Consider the following 23,164-nt stretch of genomic DNA (forward strand, 5'->3'; position numbering starts at 1 on the left):
AATTACTCTAGTAAAAGCAAAGGGTGAGTATTTTCTTTTTATTTGACATAAAACCAACTTAATTTCAAACTAGAAGAATTCGTTGGTTCTGTTACGAATGAATTACACTTAAAATGGCAGGGCTGGTTTTAAAGGCTTGGGAACAAAGTAAGCAAACTGTATGGTCAGAGGCAAACAGTTAATTATTTCACAAATTAAAATCTTTATCTGATAATTCTCAGTGTAGTACCTATTTCAGTGCATTGATGTGCATTCTGGCAGGAATGTTCTGATTCTCTGCATTGGGTGAACATTTACTGTTCACCGAACACACCCATTTGCATTTATGTAATTGCTTAGTGTATGATTACTTCAAGTGCAGTGATTGCCTGCAAGACTTGTGATTAGATGTGTAGTATTTTCAATGCATATGTATATTTTTGCTTGTTACTTGTTAACAATACTCACATATTCTATGTTTATTATCTGATGTGACTTCATATACAGACTCTGTCGCAAGCCATAGTCAAAGTGGTTATCCCAACAGAAAGGTACATGTTTTTCTTTATTATTACTGATCTAAATATAGACAATATCCCCTTCTGAATTAAACAAATATGGTGTTGAGGAAAAGGTATCTTGACTGAGCAATGGTTTCTTCCCAGTACTTTTTTTGGGGGGGGCGGGGAATATGTGAAATTTAACTAATTTTAGTATACTTTGCTATTTTGTGTCCTTTTTTTTAATTGCTTCAGTAAAGGGAATTTTGTAGCATTGGTAGTTGGAATGTATTTAATAGTTTAATATTGAGTTGTTAGTCTAATGATAGACAATGATGGGTAAATAGGTATTTTAAATGTGTAGTAAAATTTAGATGCTATATTGTTTTTTTCTTGGTTTCTGGATTATCTATGTTTAATATGCAAGCAACCTTAGTTTGAGATCTCACAGAAGGTATATTTTTGTTTTTTCCTAATTGATTTTAAGAAGAAATTCTTATTTTTGCGAACACTGAACATACTAGAAACTTTTTCCTAATAAAGGTGTTTGGGATTCCTTTATTTTCCTTCCTTTCCTTTTTCTTTTTTCAACGTAATGTTAAAGCAGAAGAATTCATGCTCTAGGTACGCTCTTGCTCAGTCAAGCTAAGCCCTTTCCCAAACACAGGAACACAACACTGGTTGAATAATAAATGAACACAAAAGAATACCAAATTCTCTTTGACATTGGCCTTGGTGAGCAACACCAGCTGAACTGTCTGCGGCAGCGGGGGACCAGGAAAACATCATGGGATGGATTGGGAAAGTATACAGTTTTTGACCAGACTTTGGTACGATCGACTCCAATAAATGTGGTTTTATTATAACTGAGAGACAATTTTTTTGTTTTTTTTTTTGTTGTTGTTGCCCAGAATAAGATAATTACCATTTTAAAATAAATTAATGCACTTTAAAATTTATCTTTTTGTACTACACTGTTTCTTTCTGATAGAAAAAGTTAACCTTTTGAAATAAGATATTAAACACACAATTCTTAAGGAAAAAGAGTGTGAATGCAATTCCTTAATAGTCTTGAATTCAGGTTAGTAACTGATTGTCAGATTTTGATTTTAAATAATCATCAACATTTTAAAACTGAAATTTTTAATTTTCTAAAAAGATTTTAGTAGTTACAAGCCTGTTTAAAACTAGAGTGGTATTTTTCCACTGATAAAGCATTACAGGAACGGAATTTTGTACCATTCAAAAACGCTCAGCAGTAGTTTTACAGGTGGCTCAGCTTACTTGAGTATATATTTTGCTGAAAAGTCTTGACTCATTACAATGAAATCTTTGTTTTAAACTTGCTCTAAACCATTTTCCATCTATTAATATTCAAGCCAAGTTGCTTTTGACTTAATTAGTACAAGTTTCCAGATCTATAACACTTGTCCACCTAGTATTTGATTTTATATTATATTTAAAATTTCCCTTCAACTTGAACACACACCAGTGGGAGTGTTGAAACGAATTGTATTTCATATTATCTCCCTTCCTTCAAAATGTCCTTGGCCATATGTATGCTGAGAGTGCATTATTTGGCTATCAAGAAACTGCAGATTTGCAGGTTAATTAGTACTGTAAAAGGAAAATTAATTTTTAGATTTAAAATTCATGCTTTTTTGCTTTAATAATTTTAGGGTCGAATGAAAGTTTATATACATATTACCCTTTGTAAAGACTTAAAACCTAGAATTGTTTTTTATTATGTAGAGATTTTAGTGTTCATTTAAGTAGGTTCGCTTGAAAATTGTAAGAAAATAAGGATAATCACTATGAGAGAAATGTACTGTTCGTGTACTTTGAAGCAGGGAGCCAGAAAAATCTGTCTTTCTACCTATAGTTACATTCAGGCAGTAATGTGAACTTAATTTGAGCTGGAATGCCGAAGGTGTAATTTAGTATGTGCCTTGTACCAAGAGCCAATATCCTTTTGCTTTGCCCCATTGTTCTTTGCCAACTCTGTGTGGTGGGGAGCTGGTGAGAAGAGAAGCCTAACGCAGCTTCTAATAAGCGGAATCAGTTGCCTGATGGTGTTATCAGTGTCTAAAAACTGTGCCTGGAGTCCAATTTAAGGCATCCTGTGATTTTTATGACCCAGCTTCTGAATTTAGAAATGCTTTCATGAGGCCGGCCAATAATATGGCTGTACTGTAAAAAGTTGCTCAAATTCTGTGTATCGTGGACTTGGAAAATAATGGAAAATAGAAAGGGCAGCTCACCGTGTCCCTTTGTTCTGAACATTCTGGAAGGAGGACTCTGCAGGCTCTGGCAGCACGATTGCTGACTCATGACAGAATCTCCAGTCAGGCTTAAGCGTATGAATTGTGTAAACTAGTTTGAAGTGTGGTTCAAAGGGATGTTGCCTCGTTACAGGGTCAGATTCAATAAAAACTCCGTCTGCTACGAGCGTGCTAGAAAAGCACAAGAGCTGGATGGATTTTTTATTAAATAAGGCCTTAACCTTGTTAAGTAGTTTGGCATTTTTAGAGATGACAACCATGTTTATCATTTCTGTAGCACCACTAGAGTGCTTTGGCTTAGGGTTATTTTTAAACTGAGATAGTGTCCAAGTTTTTAGACGGTTGTGATAACATGTGAGCTCTAAGTTACTGACTGTACATATTTGCAGCTTTCCAATTAGTTGTGATTCGTAAATTAATGTTTTGCACTTGAATAATAAATTAAGTGACATTTAGACAATGGGTTCTTGATTGCTATGAAGCTGTGTTGTGGTCTCCTGCCTTCCCCCCACCTCTCCTTTCCCTCCCACTGCCCCCCTCCCACTGCCCCTCCTCCTTAATGCACAAGGCGTTAACATGCTCCAGCTTTTTGGGTGTAAAATTCTGTATTAGTCAGCGGAATAATCTTTTTCTGCACAATTGTAGTAACTTAGATCAAGTGTAGTTTTATAGAGTGGTAGGTCCGAATCCATTTTCTTTAACTGTGTTGTTGTTGTAGGAATTTGCTCGCCCTGATACACCGAATGATAGAGTTTGTTGTACGTGAAGGGCCAATGTTTGAAGCTATGATTATGAACAGAGAAATCAACAATCCTATGTTCAGGTATGCACTTTTTAAATTACGGCAAGGTGCAGTTCACTGTTTGGTGGCATTAGGTAAATTCACGTTCTGCAGCTACTGCCACGCTCATAACTTTTCTCATCTTCTGTGTCTCTTAAACAATCTTACCCATTTTTGTGGGTCCCCAGCTTCTGGGAACCAATGCTTGTCTTCCTCTTGGAATAATAATAATAAAATTAATATTATTTATTATTATATATTATTCCACTTTCAAGGGACTTCTTGAAAGTGGAATGTGCAGTGTTTTATGTTTGTGACTGACTTGCACTTAGCACAGTGGCCCCAAGGTTCATCTCTTTTCTGACAGCTGTCTGAATTTTTGACGCAGAATAATGTTTTTTTGAATGTATAAACCCCATTTCATTTATCATCGAGTGTGCATTTAAAATGACTAAACTTACTTTTGGGAATTAAATGTATTTCCAAGAAAAAAGTTGGGAAAGTGAGGTTTGTTTGTCGTGAAGTGCGAGTTGGTTTTAGTCCTCAAACTCTAGTGCACACCCTTGGCTTTGTTGTGCTTTCGTTTGCTTTGCAGATACCTGGATTCTGGCAACCACTTTTTCCAGTAGCATCTGTGCTCACTTTTTTTTTGCAATGGAAATATTTTAGAATGAAGATAGTTACTTTTTAGACATCAGCGCACACTTTAGGCTGTCCTGTGGTGTAAGCATAACTTTCCTGCATGCTAGGAAACCAAACCATTTAGTTGAGTTGACTCTGGTGACATTGGCTTACGTGCAGCAGTCCAGAGCCAAACCTGTAGTGTCTCTGAGGCGTGCCTGGATAATCCAGGGTCTTGGGGGTGTTTTACATGTGGGTTCAATACAGTTGATGCAGTTGCAGTGTTTCTCAGTGTTTTTTCCTTTTTCTGTATGTTTTTTTTTTAAATATTATTTTTTGTTTTTTGGATCATACCTGGCAATGCTCAGGGGCTAGTCCTGGCTCTGCACTTAGGAATTCCTTACTCTTGGTGGTGCTCGGGGACTATATGGGGTGGCGCGGTTGAACCCTGGTCAGCTGCATGCAAGGCAAACGCTCTCCCTGCCATATGATTCCGCGGGCCCTCCCAGTGTTCTTTAGAAGGAAAATAATTTCCCACTTTAAAATAAGAGTATTAAAGCACAGAGGTTTATAGGAATTGCTTATCTTCCAGTAGCTATGGTGTACAAGACTTGACGTTTAACACTGTTACTGAAGCAGTTTTAAACCACCCTTTTGAAACTGTATTGTGGGAAAAATCTGTTTTGTGCCACACACAGTATCTGACAGTTCACTGAGATTGAGAATTGCGTATAAACCAGCCTGATGGAACCCTTCTCCCCCCCCCCCCCCCCCCCGATTATTAATGTTAAGTCACTAGACCCCCAGGTCTGGGTGAGGAAGTGCCTCAACACCAGAGGGCTGGGGGTGAGTCTCTGGGCGCTTTGCTTTTATTTGGAACTAATTTATTTACAGTGACTTGAAGACAGGTTTTTGTTCAATGTTTGATTTTTGTTTGTTTCAGGTTCTTGTTTGAAAACCAGACACCAGCCCATGTTTACTATCGGTGGAAGCTTTATTCTATTCTGCAGGCAAGTACAGTTACTTGGTTCATTGACTTTATAGCAGAACCATATTTCTTTGTTTTTTAAGGCATTGAATGTAATTTTGTTACGGTGAATGCTGTTGCACCAGTAGTACAAAGAATGTTATAAGCTGTTTGATAGAAGTATTAGACATTTCTAATGACCATTCTTTGCATTTATTAGGGAGATTCTCCAACTAAGTGGCGTACGGAAGATTTTCGTATGTTCAAAAATGGATCATTTTGGAGACCACCACCATTAAATCCATACCTGCATGGGATGTCGGAGGAGCAGGAAACGGAAGCTTTTGTAGAGGAACCTAGTAAAAAGGGAGCACTTAAGGAAGAGTAAGCTCTCCCCCCCCACCTTCTGTTAATATATTCAGGAAAGTCGGTTGTGATAGTTGCTTTAACTAGTGGTCTTACTAAGATGTTAACCGTAAAGTTTTTTTTTTCTTTTTTTAAACTTGTGAGTGTTACAGATAGTAGTATCTCTCATCATTTAAACTCCTTGGCAAGTATGGGTCTTTATGCTTGTGACTTTCCCGCAGTTGCTACTGTAAAAACTTGTAGGATTGACTTCTTTAGTGATGGGGAATAGAAATTATCCAGGGGTGCTTAGAGTTCTCACCTCTGGAGATGGAGTGATAGCACAGCGGGTAGGGCATTTGCCTTTCACGCAGCCAACCTGGATTCGATTCCCAGCATCCCAAATGGTCCCCGGAGCACCACCAGGAGTAATTCCTGAGTGCAGAGCCAGGAGTAACCCTTGAGCATTACTGGGTGTGACCCAAAAAGCAAAAAAAAAGAAAAAGAGTTCTCACCTCTCCTTGCAACACGAGGAGTATTTTATGCCTGCATTAAGGGGGAGGACGGCTGATTGTGTGAACCCCTCTGGTCGGCACTGGGATTCACCACAGGTGCCCAGTCAGCACTGCTGTGGAGGATTGTTCTATTGACACCCGGCTTGTTTAGGGTTTTCTACTCCTGACTCAGGAATTACTGCTGGCGGGGTTTGGACGACTGTATGGGGTGCAAGGGATTGAACTCGGGTCAGCCGCGAGCAAGGCAAGTGCCCTCCCCCCTGTACAATCACCATTCCAGCCCCCTGCTGTACAGTTTCAACCTGCTCAAGAAGCAAGGAGAAAGAAAAACTCGGTGGCCAGTGGAAGCTCTGTATGCTTCATGGAAACTTTTTATTTTTCCTGCTTTTTTAGGTCACACTGAGCGATGCACAGGGGTTACTCCTGGCTCATGCACTCAGGAATTACTCCTGGCAGTGCTATGGGGACCATATGGGATGCTGGGAATTGAACCTGGGTCGACTGCATGCAAGGCAAACGTCCTACCCGCTGTGCTATCGCTCCAGCCCCTGCTTCATGGAAACGTTTGGCTTAAGGAGTCAGTGATGTGCCTCAGTGGTGGCTGTCTGCCCCCAGTATCTGAGGCCCTGAGTTCAGTCCCTGCACAACCTTGTGTCCCCGGGACATTTAGTGTAGTGTTAGATTGTCACTGTGCAGTCTTGAAGGCGTGAAGTTGTTTACAGCAGTGGGGCGAACAGAAGATACTATTTATTGGGGCCGGAGCCAGAGCACCATAGGTCGAGCACTTGCCTTTGCCTTGTTTGCTGCTCACTGGCTTGGATCCCTGAAGCCACATAGTCCCTGAGCCCACCAAGAGTGAGCCCTGAGTGCTGAGCCAGGAGAAAGCCCTGAGCACTGCTACGTGTGGCTCCCTAGCCTGCATACACGTGGATGGAAAGCTGATCATCGCTCTTCCACGCGGCTCTGAGCACTGACCTCACAGGCTGAGTCTGGAAGGCCTGTCGGGACGTGAGGCCACGTTAGGCCACTTTGCATCAAACTCTTTGGTGGTGTGGCAGCAGAGTCAATAATGGCCCACATCAGAGAGAGTATGGCTTGCACAGTCTGAAATCTGACCTGGTCCTTAGCAGGAAGAGCCTGTCGTGGTCTGGGGCAGTCTCCAGACCACCAGCTACTCCAGTACTGCTCACCTCCTCGGTAGGAGTGTCAGAGGAATAGATCTTCTGCAAAGTACTATGGAGAGCAGGAAGGCTCTTTCCGGTATGAAGGAGTCATAGGCAATGGTACCCTCGAACTCTTGGGCAGAAATGCCCATAATCTAAAACACAGTTTGTGTGTTAAACATCACTGAACTAAATATTAGCTTCAGGAGAAATAACCTCCTCATATCTGTTCTCACAAAACCCCCTAATACTTGAGTAGACTCTCAGGGATGCTCAGAATCTACTTGATGCTCTGCTTGGGAACCTTGTGTCTGTGCCACTGCCAGGACTGGCCACATGCAGGGTTCACATCCAGCCGCGCTCAAGCCTGGCCCTGCCCTCGAAGGTCATTTCTGGGAACCTGGGGGACCCTATACAGTGCTGGGGATGGAAGGTGGGCTGGCTGATGCTTGGTACATGTCTTAACCCCCAGACTGTCTCTTGGTCCAAGTCTTCAGAATGATGTTTATCTTATTTGGGTCAAGAAATTTGTGAGGAAACAGTATACTTAAAATTTGTATTAACAAATACTTATAAGTTGACAAATTGTGTTTAGGCAGAGGGACAAATTAGAAGAAATCTTGCGGGGATTAACTCCAAGGAAAAATGATATTGGAGATGCAATGGTTTTCTGTCTTAATAATGCTGAAGCTGCTGAAGAAATAGTGGATTGCATTACTGAGTCTTTGTCCATCTTAAAGACACCCCTTCCCAAAAAGGTATGCAAATGATTCCTCTCTAGAGTACTAAGTGGTAGGTAGTACTTGACTTCCTTTCTGCTGCTTGTTCTTTTGGGACCACGCCCAGCTACACTCTGGGGTTACTCTTGGCTCTGCGCTCAGGGCTCACTCCTGGCCTAACTTGGGCACCACATACGGTGCCAAGACCAGACCTGGGTTGACCACTTGCAAGGCAAGCACCCTGTCTTCTGTACCAGCCCTCTGGCCCAACTGGCTTCTTTTTTGGATTGAAATTGGTTTCTGTTTTTGCTTAAAGAACTTGACTGAAGAGATCTGTTCTGTGTTGTCTTATTTTCCTTCTACCTGACAAACTTGCTATGTTAATAGACAGAATTTCTTGACAAGTTGAAACATGACATATTTCATTGCTCTGCATGGTGAATTGTAGTGATGTTGATTTTTCCACAGCTCTTCTGTTACGATCAGTAAACTAGGGAACTGTGGCCTTATATTCCTGGTTCTAAAAACCCAGTAGGAAATTTTCTAGGTATATTATATGCTTATTTTAAACATTTTAATCCCTTTTATGTTAATCTCTTGGTATTCTAGATTGCCAGATTATATTTGGTTTCTGATGTTTTGTACAACTCTTCAGCCAAAGTTGCCAATGCTTCTTATTATAGAAAATTGTAAGTATGATGATGTGATGCAGTGTTCCTAAATATTTAAGGGTAAAAAGTTTAGGAAACAGGATACTTCTGTTAATAAACTCCCCTAGTAATTTGAATTCTTTCCTAGAAAATTGTAGAATTTTCTAGAGGGTTTTTTTTTTTCTATTGTTATTATTACATTTGACACCACATTAAGTTAAATTACGAGTTTGAGTAAGTTTTCTTATATAAGTTTTATTTTCTTCACAGTATTTTTTCTGATTAGATATAGTGGAATTGGAAGGAAGAGCTAAAATATTTCATTATGTTTAGACACTTGTGTAATAGCTGAAAATTAATGGCAGTATAAAGAACAGACATCAAAGACAGTATTGTCTGTTTTTACAGTTGATGTTCTTTTCTGAGAGTCACTGAGTTGATCACAACTCCTGCTCAGTTCCTTGGTGTATCTGTGTTACTCGTTTGATGAATTAGGATCAGCGATGTTTTTCTATAGGAACTTAAGGAAATTTGAGGATGTGGGTTCTAGTTTGTGCTCTACTTAAAAGTTTCCTGTGTTATAATAACACGCTGGAGGGGATGGATCCCTGATGTAAAGTTCCTTGCTAATCAGTTAGGAAACTGGTAGTTATTTTGACTCTAGAGAGGAGGATTTTTCATTACTAGCATGTTGAAGTAAACAGGGATTTTAAAGTAAATTCTATTGTAAAGAGTATGTTATTTGAATTTCAGTTTTGAAACAAAGTTATGTCAGATATTTTCAGACCTCAATGCTACATATCGTACAATTCAAGGCCATTTACAGTCTGAAAACTTTAAGGTATGTTTTGTTTTATTGTTTTTACTTGAGTATTTTATACCAGGGGTAGGAGCTGGGGTTCCTTTAAAAATACATGAGATAAAACTCAATTTGCTTGGTTTGGAAACTTCTTTAAGTTGCTATTTTGATGGCAGTGTTAATGGCTGTTCAGTTTATTTTATAAAAATCTTTTGAGCTGTTGACTATCATTAAAGTAAAGCCAATTAGGGGCTGGAGCGATAGATAGCACAGCGGGTAGGGCGTTTGCCTTGCATGCAGCCGACCCGGGTTCGATTCCCAGCATCCCATATGGTCCCCCGAGCACCACCAGGAGTAATTCCTGAGTACATGAGCCAGGAATAACCCCTGTGCATCGCCGGGTGTGACCCAAAAATGAAAAAAAGTAAAGCCAATCAAAATACCTTACTTAAATTTAATAGATAGACCTCCATGGGAAGAAGACTAAGGAAATTGGTTAAGCTTAGAAAGTTCAGCAAACTCATTTTAGTGAACTTAAAGTTGGGACATATTACTGGAAGTAATGGTTTTATTTTTCTTTTATTTAGCAACGAGTAATGACTTGCTTCAGAGCATGGGAAGATTGGGCAATTTATCCAGAACCATTTTTGATTAAACTGCAAAATATTTTCTTAGGACTTGTAAATATTATTGAAGAAAAGGAAACCGAGGTAGGCACTCTGTGTGTTTGACCCACTGAACATTGCTTTTCTGAGAGCACGTTACAGGTACGAAGGACGTTTCCTGGTGAAAAGTCCCTTGTGTATCTTCTAGTCATGGGGAATTTGCTGGAATTATTAGAGCCCAGGATGTACTTATGTGTAAAAGGAATTCTAGTTTTGCTTTCATGTGGAAATGGGTGGCTGGTGTTTGATTTTTTAAATATTTGAAGACATGAAAGAGTCGATGTTAGTAGAAAACCAGGAGCCTGGTTTCGCATGGAGTCTGGTTCCATGCTCTCAGCCGGACACGTGGCCTGTGTTCAGCCCTGCCCTGCTTTCCTGCACCTCCTGCTCTTCCCGACATCTTCCCTGTGTTTCTGTTGTGGGCCTGCCACCAGGCCCTCAGTTGTCCTTCCTGTTCCTGTCAAGTGGTCCTCTTGTTAGCTTCTCCCATAGACCTTTACATGTGTTTTACCTGCTGTTTGAAGCTTTGTCTTAGCCTTAGATCCTCGAGATCTCAGTTGAAACATAAGTTGCTGTCAGTCTTCTTTGACATTTTAGGCCAAAATATATTTTTAATGGCTCGTTACAGGTTCCAGCAAAATGAAAAGTATGTGTATGGGGGGGTGGGGGGAGGTGCGCGATTGTGTGTGTGGGGTGTGTGTGTGTGTGTGTGTGTGTGTGTGTGTGTGTGTGTGTGTGTTTTCATTATCTGATCAGGCTTTTCTCCTTCCCTCTCCCTCCCTTACCATTTATTCACCTTTTACTCAGCTAAATGACAGAAATGATCAAGCTCATTGTTGCTTGTTATTTGCTTATTATTCTAGCCTCAGTCTCTTGCAGGATAACTATCAATAACATTCAGTAAATATTGGGTAAATAAAATACATGGGTGATTGCTTCTTTGTCGGCTAGATAGATGATGCTTTCTTACCATGTTGTCTCATTGTACTGGGAATGTTGTTTCCACCTGGTTGGTTTGTACTGGTATGCAAATTAATCTTGTGCCAGTATGACTTGAGTGAACCAGAAACAAAACTCTAGCATGTGTGTTTGCACAGGACGTACCTGATGACCTTGATGGAGCCCCCATTGAGGAGGAACTCGATGGTGCGCCTCTTGAGGATGTGGATGGGATCCCGATCGATGCCACCCCCATTGATGACCTGGACGGGGTCCCCATCAAGAGTCTCGATGACGATCTGGATGGAGTGCCTCGTGAGTGTGCAGACCTGCGGCTCGCACCTGAGGGGAACGAGCTTCATTCTGATGCAGCTGGCAGGCCCAACCTTCCCCAGTCTCCCCAAAGTTCAGATACCCAATAATAGATTTCACTGTGCCAAGAAAAAGGTTTCCTGGTCCTATGTTCCTATGGGGCTGGCTGACCTTTTCCCCCCTCCCTCTTGTTGCATGCCCAGGGGCTCATATACACCAGGCTTGCTCCTTGCACACTTAGGTACAGTGCATGTCACTCATTTTGGTGCTCCTCCACGTTTTGGTTGTGGTGCTTGGTGGGGGAGATCGCTGTGGTAACTCAATGAGGGATCACACTTCCTGGCCCTGTTGATCGAACATCTTTTTATTTCTTTGCTCATCGGGGGCTACCTCACTTTACGAGGCTCGTCATCATACTTGGCTGCATAATACGTACTGGCAGGAAATTTCTTCTTTGCTTAGGGGTTAGCTCCTGGCTCTGCACTCAGGCATCACTCCTGGCGGTGCTCCGGGGACCCTCTGGGGTGCCGGGAATAGCTGGACCTCATTCCGGGCAACTCCCTCCCTGCTATATAACTGCTTTGGTCCCTTCAGGAAATTCCTGCAGAGTCAGGATCACAGATGACAGAGCTGCCAGAGGCAGCCAGAGCCGTCCAGACTGCACTGAGGGCGATGGTGGCAGCTCCGGCTTGGACTCTTGGCTTTGTGCTCGCAATACAGGCGTCCTAGGCTGCTGGAATAGTCCCCAGGCCCCACAGGGCTCTTTTCATTACCAATTTTCTGAAGTTAAAGAGTTTTTTTTGCTGTCCAAAACCATTTTTGGAATTATGTGCAACTTAAGTACCTTTGAATCACATATTTAATGTTTGAACGCTTTATGAAATCTATAAGCATAGTCTATTAGGTGAAAGTATTGAGGACTTTTTTTAATGCAGTGGCTTAATTTGCTTACATAAATTAAAAACTAGCTGTTCAGAATTGATAACATGCCATTTAACCACTGGTTAGAGAAGTGGATTGACTACAAGCTTGTTCTTAATTCTGGTACTAATCTACTAGTGACCTTATCTTTTTTTTCTTTTTTTGGTAAGTGGGGGCACACGCGTGGTGGTGCTCAGGTAGTCCCGGCGTTGGTCACACTAAGCAGTGCTGGGGGTCCCTGTTGTGCCATGGACTGAACTTGGGGCTTCGCATGTGCCCTAGCCCTTTGTGCCATCGCCTGGCCCTTTTATTTGATTTCGCAGTGCAGGGAATACCCAGGGACTACATTCCCTAGGAAATCATGACTCACAGCCCATCTTCTCTTGATAGTGGATGCAACTGAAGATTCAAAGAAGAATGAGCCTATATTCAAAGTTGCTCCATCCAAATGGGAGGCTGTCGATGAATCTGAGTTGGAAGCACAGGGTGAGTGAAGTACAATAAACAGCAAATTTCAAAAGCCTTTTAAAGCTCTTTTCTATGATAAAAAAGCAGAAGCAGTAGCAGAATTAGTTATTGGTTGTATTTCTTTTATGTTCTATAATGTTTCTATAATGTTTTAAGTCTTAAGATCCAGTTGATTACTGCCGTATCTGTTGAGTGAGAAGTTTTCTTTGTGGTTGCTGTCAAAATTTTCTTTGATCCTTTAGTTTGGAAGCTTTGAAAAATGACCAGAAAAATCTGAAACTCTTTTAGGTTAAGGTAAATGGAACTCTGTACTGGCTTTAAATCCACTTAGATAGAGATCAGTTTCAGAACCCATGCTTGGTTGAAATTTTGAGACTTGTCTTTATCACCTGGGCATGTGTCCTCTTGCTCACAACCTGTAATCCTCAGTACTTTCAGATTCTAATGGAATAAATCGTAACCATCCAACAAGAAGTAATGAAGACACTATTTGTTACCTCTTGTGTGTAAACAAAGTGGTGTAGGTGTGAGGAAAGAAATAGAAATAGTCAATAATAGATAAGTGTAAATAAAAATGTGACTGAAACTTTAAATTCTCAGGCAGTGCTTCTGAGGTGTTACTGCAGAAGTGCTGTCTTTCCTTATGGAATTAAATCCCTTTTCCCCTTCCATTCAGCGGTAACGACTTCTAAGTGGGAGTTATTTGACCAGCATGAAGAATCAGAAGAAGAAGAAAATCAAAAGTAAGAATCTAAGTTCCGAATATACTATTTCTTACTGCATGTACACTTTCTTCATTAATAGGTACACTTGGAATAATAGTGAAGAAAACTTCACCGTTTAAAATGCTTATTAAGAGGGCGATTTTGTGTTCTCCATTGTTTTTCTACTGAATAAGGAGCTTTTGCTTTCTGGTCTTAATGCATTTGGTTTCAGTTTGCTTTTTGAGTTTACTTTTCAGCACTAGCTTATGTTTTTTCACTTGGTAGTTACAGAATGGTCAGTTGCATTTGTTTCCAATCTTTGTCATCAAATATTATTTCAGCACCACATACAAAAGTGATTTTAAGATGTGAATGTGATGATCTGTTGCTTTCGGGTTAGGCATTACCAAGGAAGGATACTGCCTCATGACTGTTCCGTTAGGTTCCTCAAACATAAGCACCCCGGAAAAACTAGGGTTTCTCTGGTTGCCCTGTCTAGGGAGGCTCTTGGGAGCCACTGGGAGTTGAAGGGCATGTGGTGCCAGGATAGAACCCAGTACTTGACATCTGCGAGGCCGGAGCTCTGCCACTTGAGCCACACCTTGTCCCAGGGTCATTTCGTGTTTGTTGGAGAAGAGAGTGGCGTCGAGAGCACAGAGCAGGCTTCTGGTTCCCACTGTTCTAGAGCGGGGAACCCCTTGTGTCCCAGCAACAGTTAGGAACTTGTGTGTGCAGTGGATGGGTATTACTAGCACTTTGTTGTCGGAGAATTGAGATTCCTCAGCCCCTGTGGAAAGTCGGGTTTGCGCAGGCGGGGCTGGGGGCCGGGGGGAGATTGGGGGGGGGGGGGTGACGCTTGGCAGCAGCGACCCTCAGGGACAGAACAACAGCTGTGCTGAGGGTCAGAGTTCTCTGAGCCCTGGAGGCCACAGGGCATGGGACGTGGGGTTTTTTTGTTTGTTTTTATCATGCTGGTGTCTACAATCAGTAATATCTTTTGCCAGTTGTAGAATTGAGTCTCTGAACTCATAAATAATTTAGGGGAAAGGGAGTAGAAAAGCCATAGCAGAACTCAAAATGATTCTTACTTTGTTCCTAAAGATGTTTTTATACATACACTTGAATACATTTTGCATTGGTGTTAGAATATCAGTAGAGAACATCAGCCACTAGAAATACAAAGTAAGAAAATCATGTTGAAGGTACAAAGCAGGGAAAAAATAAAATAATATTGAAGGTTGAAAGCAAGAAAAAAATGCTTTTCCATCTACAACTGTCTCATTCTTGTGCCTCACTATTGCTCTCTAGTGGCTGGATCCAGATGCTTTTGCCTAGGAACTGCTGTTGAAAATATGATTTTATTTGTGGCAAAAATATGAGTAAAAGTCTCTATAGCACTAAAGTTTTAAGTAGTAATTAATTTCATGTGGATGAACTTGTATTGGTCACGAGTCTTGGATTTCTTCTTGTATGAAGCAAAATATCTTCTATTGAATGAAATTTACTTAGATGTTGTGGGGAGAAAGATAGGAATATTTGTGCGAGACAATACAAGCTTGAAGGGTGAGCAAGCAGTAGTCCAGCGGGTCAGGCATTTGCCTTGTATGTGGCCGACCCGGGCTTGCTCCCCGGCCTCTTGAGCGTCCGCCGTGTTCAAGGCCTCTCCTCATTGTGCAGGACTGGCAGGACTGCTGTGTCCATGGGGGCCGCTTGGCACACGGTCTGCGTGCTCACTTGCTTAGTTTGTTTACTCTAGGTTGCTTCTAGAAAGATGAGAAATTCTCTGTTTATCTTTGCCCTCACTGGTTACTCAGTTTATTTTGACACACAGGATGAGTAAGACTTTCCAGGACCAACTGACATGCTTCCTAGTGCACTCCATTCTTGAGGCTTTATAGGCTGCTGTATTCCTAGAGTTCTCTGCTAGTCAGATAGTCTTTGTGCTTGGCTTAATTACTTGATAGTAATTCTCTGTGACTCAAAATTGTGTCTCGCTACAGTTTCTAAGATCTCCTGAAGGGTGAACATTGCCTTTAGGCACTGTCTCATTTAAAGGCCTCTGTTAATGCTGCAAGAATTGCTGATGTTTCATTTAACTGCTGCAGGAAAAGTTGCAGGGTGAAAGGAGCTAATTTGTGAACATATGTTTATTGACCAAGTTGTTCTTTAACAGACATAAGAAATTACTGTAAATACTGTCTTCCCATTGTTCATCAATTTGCTTGAGCGGGGCCAGTAACGTCTCCTTTTTTTTTTTTTTTTTGAGACTTGTTATTACTGTGTTTGGCGTATTGAGTATGTCGCGGGTAGTTTGGCAGGCTTAGCCGTGCGGGCGAGATACTCTCGTAGCTTGCCAGGCTCTCCAAGAGGGGTGGAGGAATCGAAATTAAATGTTAAAATTTTAAGGCAGTGACAAATTAGCCACGTTTCTGGTTTAATTTCTTTTTGTGGCTACCTTGACGTGCAATACGTTCTTTTTTTCTGAAGTCAAGAGGAAGAAAGTGAAGATGAAGAAGATACTCAGAGTTCCAAATCCGAGGAACATCATCTCTACTCCAACCCGATCAAAGAGGAAATGACGGAGTCGAAGTTCTCGAAGTACTCAGAAATGAGTGAGGAGAAGCGAGCCAAGCTCCGTGAAATCGAGGTCAGTGTCGCAGTGACGTTTGAGCTGTACTTGCTGCTCCAGAGGCTTCTGCCACCTGAGCGAGCTGCCGCGGGGCTGCTCCTCCCCCTCTGCTGTCCTGGCGCAGGCTCTGCCAGTACAGTGCTGAGATCCTAGGAGACGGGGCTTCCCAGGAAAAGAGGGGCGCGACCCCTGCACCCGACACTTGGCCACCCGCCCTCCCTCTCGCCCCTTCCCCTTTAACTCGCGTTACATATGTGTACTTTCCAACACTTTCTCAAATCTAAAGTTCTGTTTTTTGTTTTTCCCCATTCCCCACAGCTTAAAGTTATGAAGTTTCAGGATGAATTGGAATCCGGAAAAAGACCTAAAAAACCAGGCCAAAGCTTTCAGGAGCAAGTTGAACACTATCGGGATAAACTTCTTCAGCGGGTAAGGGCTGAGCTCAGTCATGTGGTTTTCTGCCTCGTGATTTCTGCTTCCAGAGTTTCTTGTCCAGCTAACTAGAGTATATATTTGTGTACTTGACCAAGATAGTCAGTTTCAGTTTCTATACTTGGATGTACAAATGCTGGCTTCTGATAGATCATTCGGGACATTTGAAATTTGATGTGTACCAGGATTTCAACTTGGAGGAGAATTTGAGGGGACTGACACACGATTTTCTTCTGGATCCTCTGTGAGCCAGATGATTCTGCTAACATCCGACTTGCAAACTGGAAGTGCTATGGGCCTGATCACATTGTGACAGCAAGACTCCGAGCTGGGCCAGCGGGCCGAGATGAGGCTGAGAGAGATCCTGGAGCCAGGGTCAAGTTCATTACTTTGCCCTTGCTCCCAAGGATGGGTCTTTGGGAGCAGTGAATTCATACCTCATCTATGAATTCTAAGACCCTGGACTTGAAACACAGGAAGTGGGAAGATGGAGGGAACTTGAGAACTTGAACCCTTGTGATAATGGTTGAAGGAGCTCAGGAATTCGGCTGGAACTGCTCCTAATCGTACCTGTGCCTTTCTTCTCAAAACAAGGGTATCCAGAAAGAAACGGAAAAAGCAGCCCTGGCAGGGGAGAGAGAGGCTGTGTGGGAAGGCGACTTAGGAGTGCACGCACCCCACAGCCCTCCTGGGGGCTCTGCTGGGCACTCCGGAGTCACGGAGGGAGCCCAGTTTTGCAGGGCTCTACAGGAGCTCAGGGTTCAGTCATTTTCCTAATGGGCCCCGTGGCTGCAATCTCCAATGAGCAGATGCTGCCAGGTCTGGTGCTGCTCAGGGGTCCCTCCTAGTCAGTGCTCAGGGGACTATATGCACTGCCAGGAATTGAACCAGGTTCGGCTGCATTCAAGACCTTATTCCCCTGTGCTACCTCAGGCCCCTGCAACCCAAGTTTGATCTTTTTTTGTTGATGGTTTTGACTCTGGTCAGCCCTTGGTGAGCCATGCAGTACGAGTGATGGGGCCCAGGCTTCCCGAATGTAGAGTGAGCTCTCCGGCCTGGAGGCCAGCGCTCTGCCCTTCGGTCAGAATGTCGAAAATAGTTTTATAAGTACTAGGTGTGCGAGTACTTAATGAAATTTGGGTTTTGGAAAGACGATTATTAGGAAAGTAAAGCCAGCCTGTAGACCATCAGAGGAAGATTCCACAGTATCACTCTTTAAATTTTCTTCTGTATATGTGGTATTTGGAAAAGAGATGCTTGGGGTGAGAGTGAGCTCTGTGTGTGCTCTGTGGACTCTGATCTGCATGCGAGACCGTGCTACTGGTGCCACACATGCCACGTGTCCAGTCCTCTCTCCCTCTGCCACGGTAGTGACCAGGAGGAGGCTGTCACTCAACCTGCCCACCTAGCTTGGGAGCTTGTGGCACTTCCCTGATTGTTAAAAATTACATGAATTTTCCTTGGGACACGGCTTAGCTAGGCGCTGTTCTCTGGCGTTCAGCGCAATAGTGACAGTGTTGAATGCTCAGGACAGAGACTCTCAGACACTGCAGCAGGAAACACGCTTGGTGAGCTGAAACATTTCTAAGGGAGGAAGGATTGTAATGCTACTCTGCCTCTTGGGCGGTGTGTGTATGTTGTGTGTGTGCGTCTTTGGATTCTCCAGGGAGATGAAGAAATGTCAGGGCAGCACATCCTACATTCAAGGACAGACACAGCAAGCCCAGGGCCGAGTGCTGTGACGGCGCCAGGCTGTGTCCGGTCCATGTGGGCAGTAGGGTGGAGGCGGCGCTCCTCAGCCTTCCCAGGGCCAGTGTCAAAGCCGGGTTCCATGGCCCTCTCCATGCGCCCACAGGAGAGAAATGATGTTCTCAGTAGTCATGTGCGAAGTAGTGATCTGTGGAAATGCTCATTTTGTTTGAGAATTGGCAATTATAACAGCTGGAGATAAAATAAGTTATTTTTCTGGTTTCTAGAATTGTATTGTTACGTGGTTGGTTTGTACTTTATAAATTAATACTTAAAATTGCCAGTAGAATTGGTATTTGCCTTTTACTGTTAGAATTTTCTGGTAGACAGTTACTGCTATTAGCCATTTCAGCCATTTTTTAGCCTGTTGCTTTGGTAAAGTGCTCTTTGGATTATGTCAACTTTCTGTAGCATTAGAATGCTATTGCTATCTAAGATGGAAAGCTTGGTGGATTGTTTGCTTTTTGGTTGAGGGGGTGTGGCTTGTTTATTTATTTGCTTTTTGGGTCACACCCGGCGATGCTCAGAGGTTCCTCCTGGCTTTGCACTTAGGAATCACTCCTGGTGGTGCTCGGCGGACCATATGGGATGCTGGAAATTGAACCCGGGTCGGCCGCGTGCAAGGCAAATGCCCTACCCGCTGTGCTATCTCTCCAGCCCCAGTGGCTTGTTTATTGTGTTAGGTGGAACCATAGAGCAGTGGCATTAGAACTTGGGCTCACATCTGATTTCATCATTAAGGGCTCATGGGAATGGTACTTAATCTTTCTGAATTCATTTTTTATTTGAGAATGAAGATAACAGTATTATTCCTATGCTTTGCGTGCGACTGGCTTGGCTGAGCCAGGTTCGATTCCTCCGCCCCTCTTGGGGAGCCTGGCAAGCTACCTGTGACATATTCAATATGCCAAACACAGTAACAACACGTCTCACAATGGAGATGTTACTGGGCCCACTCGAGCAAATCGATGAACAACGGGCAAACAGTGCTACAGTGCTACATGAATTGATTGATGCAAAGTATAGATCTCTTGGCAAGCACTCAGCATCTCTGTTGCTAGTGTCATGCTCAGTACAAGTAGAGGAACTGGTGGTTTTTTTTTTTTCTTTTTTTGCTTTTTGGGTCACACCCCGCATTACACAGGGGCTACTCCTACTTCTGGCTCTGCACTCAGGAATTACTCCTGGCGGTGCTTGGGGGACGATACAGGATGCTGAGAATTGAACCTGGGTCGGCCACATGTAAGGCAAATGCCCTACCCACTATGCTATTGCTCCAGACCCTGGCTATTCTTTTAAAGAGCACCTTTTAAAAGAAAGGTGTACTTGGAATAATGATTGGAAAAATAGTTAACTAGGAGAGGAATGTAAATACTACATAATGTTACCTGAATGAGATCGACTGAGGCTGTTTTCTCCCCTCAATAACCAAATACTCTTTTTAAACAGGAGAAAGAGAAAGAATTAGAACGAGAACGAGAAAGAGATAAGAAGGATAAAGAAAAATTGGAATCTCGATCCAAAGACAAAAAGGAAAAGGATGAGTGTACTCCAACAAGGAAGGAAAGGTGGGTGGTCTTTCCTCATGTAGATGTGACCTTCGAAGTCTGGGGTGTTGTTTATTTGGTATCTTCCTTCCTGATGCCAGCACATTGGCCGAATATTTTTTCTTCATGAACATATTTGTTTCCTGCCTGTAGGAGGCGGAATTAGCTGAGAAATGGGGCAGTTGGCACTTGGCCTGGTTAACTGGGACATCATTTCTTGCACGGTTTAGATGGTACCTTAGCCTTAGTGCAGTGTGAGAGTTCAGTTACTGTATTAAATATCTAACCTGAGGCTTGAATAACTCAGCAACTTGCGCTCTCTTCCTCGTTGCCTTCAGTATAAGCATTTCTTCTGGTGTCAGTATGCTGAGGCTGCTAGCCTCAATTTCTCATTCCTGTGTGAAAAGAAGATTACACGCATAGGGCTGCGCGCCTTACTCTCAGTCCTCATTCTAACCAAATTACTTCTCTTTAGTTCTTATTTCTGTGAATTCTGTAAATTTCTGATTTTAGAGAATTTTTTTTTAGTTAACAGGACTGTGGTTTCCCTTAAAAAAGCCAATGTTAAAAAAGAAAGATTTTTGGTTCAGTCATTCTACAGATAGTTTCAAATAGCAGTCACACTAATTGGCTTTACAAATCTGTCACTTTACTACTTTAATATTTCAGATTTGTGGAAATACATAGAGAATTCATAGGGATCCTTCACTCACATTCCCCAAACGTGAACAGTTTTGCTTGGGCTTTATTTTCTTTTTCTCCTTCCTTCCTTTTCTCCCAACCTTTAAAAGTCACTTATCAGTATGGTGCTCCCTTTTCTTAGATAATCATAATAAATTTTCAGGAAACAGAAGCTCAGGAAGTTAATGTTAAAGACTGAATCAGAGACCTTAATGGAGTCTTGCCCATAAACCCAGTATGATCTCCTGTAGGAAAAGAAGAATCAGTTTAGTAAGATCGAATTTTTTTCTCCCATCGATCTGTTTTTAACAAGTTCCTTGGAATAGAGGGCTTTGGGTGTGGCTGGGAAATCACGCCAGTGGAGTCAGGACGTTAGCAGGAGTTGAGGGTTAGTCGGGAAGGAGAGTCTGACCCTGGTTTCCTCTGGTGCGTGGGGCTTTGTTCCGGGTAGCACTGATGGAGTCCGGGTAACTAGGAGTCTGTTCACTGGGAAGCGGATGAGTCTGACCTGGCTCACTGGTGTGTGGGGGGCTTTGTTCCGTAGGAAGAGGCGGCACAGTGCGTCCCCTAGCCCGTCTCGCAGTAGCAGTGGTAGACGAGTGAAATCCCCGTCGCCCAAGTCGGAGCGATCAGAGCGATCTCATAAGGAAAGCTCCCGGTCCAGGTCGTCTCACAAAGACTCTCCCAGAGATGTTAGCAAAAAGGCCAAAAGGTAAATCGAGTCCTTTGGTTGTGGGTAACAGTTCCAATGCCGCTTTCCTTGTTACTCTACCAGCTTTTGAAAATCAGTTGGCAGCCTTTTAACTTTTTTATTTAAAACATTTTTTGGAGGATCAGAAACACCAAAGAGATTTGCTTTCACTTTCGATTGTTCTTTCCACTTTCCAACCTGTCCTCTCTTGGTCAGAGGAGCCCAAGCCTGTAGCGAAGAGCAGCCAGGCACTTCAGCTGCTGGGACAGCGTGTCCCTGCGGGTAGGACAGCTGCTTTGCTTTCCTCTCTGCACTTCCTTTCTCTAGAACATTCTTTGACTTGGGTGAAGGCTGAAGAACTCTCCTCAGACCCCTTCACAGCTCTCTCCACAGTAATTTCGCAGACTGAGCATAAGGACTATAACTACATCAGTTGTGCAGTGTATGTTAACATGCTTTTTATTGCAGTTCTCGCAAAGTGGTTCAAACATGTTTTATTGATTTTGTTTTCATATGAATTCTCCTGAGCTTAAGTGAACAGTTTGATATGTGAAACCCCTAAACGCTCTTTTTAGTAAAATCTTCATAAAATTGGTGGCTTTCTGCTTTGCCGGTGACACAGGTGGCTCTGTGTCTTGCCACGACGTTCTCAGGGAAGCGCTTGGACGGTGGTGCCGTGGCCGCGCCTCCTCTGCTAGCTAATGGGCCGCACACCCGTTTCCAAGTGCTGTTGTAGTATAAGTCCGTGCCATTTTGTGTTTTAACCTAATGGATGTTTAGGTTTAAATGCAGTCCCAGTAACCCGGGGGACTTGTTTCAAATCCTGGTTCCATGTTGGCTCCTGGGCAGTGTCAGGCCAGGAGCCTGTGGAGCACGTGTACCATTGAGACTCCTGGGGACGCACAGTTGGCTCAGCTGTGCAGAAGTGGGTATGTTGGGCTTTTCAGTGGCTTTCACTGCCCTGCTAAAGGTAGTTGTAGTTGGTTTACGATAGTCGTGTTTGGCCATGTGAGCATTTTGATCACTTGTTTTTGTTTGTTTCCTCAGATCACCATCTGGTTCAAGGACACCTAAAAGGTCTAGGCGATCACGGTCTAGATCCCCTAAAAAGTCAGGGAAGAAATCCAGATCCCAGTCCCGGTCTCCACACAGGTCTCATAAAAAGTCAAAGAAAAACAAACACTGACATTTTTAAGATGTTGTCACTTACTGGAAATGCGGTTTTGTTTTGTGCCCGAACAGTCTTCTTTTTTTTTTCCTTTTCTTTTTTTTTAAGAAAAAACAAAAATGGAAAAAAAAATCAAATGAAAAGCATTCCTGGGGTTTTTTTGTTTGTTTGTTTGTGAATGCATGTGTAAACTCACGAGGAACTGCATCTGTAGACCTGTCGTTGTTTTATATTGTATAAATTACTTTCATTGTGGCCGTTTCTCAAGATGAAATTTTTACTGTGCTAATGAATTTCATCCAAAATGTGTATAATGGATCTCTTGGCAGTAGTAGTATTTTGTTTTAGGATGTTGTGACTTAGCAAAAATAATACAGATGTCTTTCCCCTTTTTTGTAGCTTTGACAATTTTAATTAGATTTCAAATAAAATCTGAACAGAAAACTACAATGTTGTTTTCTTGCCCTGGCCTAATGGTGACATCAAGTCCCTTAAAGCCCTACTGAGTGAGCTTGGCATTTGTCATGTTCTTACACCGAGGCGCCATTGTTCCAGTAGCTGATGACTTACATGTTACTAGAAGATGGCCTCTCAGAAGCACGAGACCCAGACGGGTATGTTACCAACCTGTTTCTCCGACACTGCACACTTAGTGTTCAAGTTAGAACCCAGAGATAGAGACGGAGGGGAATGTGGCTTGTGTTTGTCAGTGCACCACTAAACATGGCTTCAGTGGGCATGGTTGGTCAGTGAAGTGATTTCAGTTTGCACACTCAACTGTGAGTCCTGAGCAACTGTTTATTTTTAGGGGAGAAATGACATCTCCATGTTTGTTCCATTTTCTGTCATGAGGGAGTTCATTCGTGGGTGTCATCCAGGAAGAGCCGTCTCCGGCATCCCGAGTGCCATGGCCCCCCTGCTGGCCCAGAGGTGGCCT

At 42.7% G+C, this 23,164-nt stretch overlaps 1 protein-coding gene across 3 annotated transcripts in view; it reads left to right on the forward strand.

Annotated features, from left to right (window-relative positions):
• U2SURP (U2 snRNP associated SURP domain containing) overlaps positions 1-22,322 on the forward strand; it is a 42,586-nt gene extending 20,264 nt beyond the window's left edge. For 2 of the 3 annotated variants that reach the window (XM_056114169.1, XM_056114170.1), the window contains exons 13-28: positions 487-530; positions 3,480-3,584; positions 5,107-5,177; positions 5,355-5,514; positions 7,749-7,911; positions 8,482-8,561; positions 9,276-9,363; positions 9,909-10,031; positions 11,084-11,240; positions 12,549-12,644; positions 13,303-13,369; positions 15,818-15,977; positions 16,278-16,388; positions 19,590-19,708; positions 20,913-21,080; positions 22,107-22,322. In XM_056114169.1, the coding sequence (XP_055970144.1) occupies positions 487-530; positions 3,480-3,584; positions 5,107-5,177; positions 5,355-5,514; positions 7,749-7,911; positions 8,482-8,561; positions 9,276-9,363; positions 9,909-10,031; positions 11,084-11,240; positions 12,549-12,644; positions 13,303-13,369; positions 15,818-15,977; positions 16,278-16,388; positions 19,590-19,708; positions 20,913-21,080; positions 22,107-22,245 (1,851 nt within the window). In that variant the 3' untranslated portion in view covers positions 22,246-22,322. The remainder of the gene's footprint in view (positions 1-486; positions 531-3,479; positions 3,585-5,106; positions 5,178-5,354; positions 5,515-7,748; positions 7,912-8,481; positions 8,562-9,275; positions 9,364-9,908; positions 10,032-11,083; positions 11,241-12,548; positions 12,645-13,302; positions 13,370-15,817; positions 15,978-16,277; positions 16,389-19,589; positions 19,709-20,912; positions 21,081-22,106) is intronic. The other variant, XM_056114171.1, reaches the window with a different exon arrangement.
• The last annotated feature ends 842 nt before the right edge of the window (positions 22,323-23,164 follow it).

Source organism: Sorex fumeus, unplaced genomic scaffold (assembly GCF_029834395.1).
Source record: "Sorex fumeus unplaced genomic scaffold, SorFum_2.1 ptg000024l, whole genome shotgun sequence".
Taxonomy (NCBI): domain Eukaryota; kingdom Metazoa; phylum Chordata; class Mammalia; order Eulipotyphla; family Soricidae; genus Sorex; species Sorex fumeus.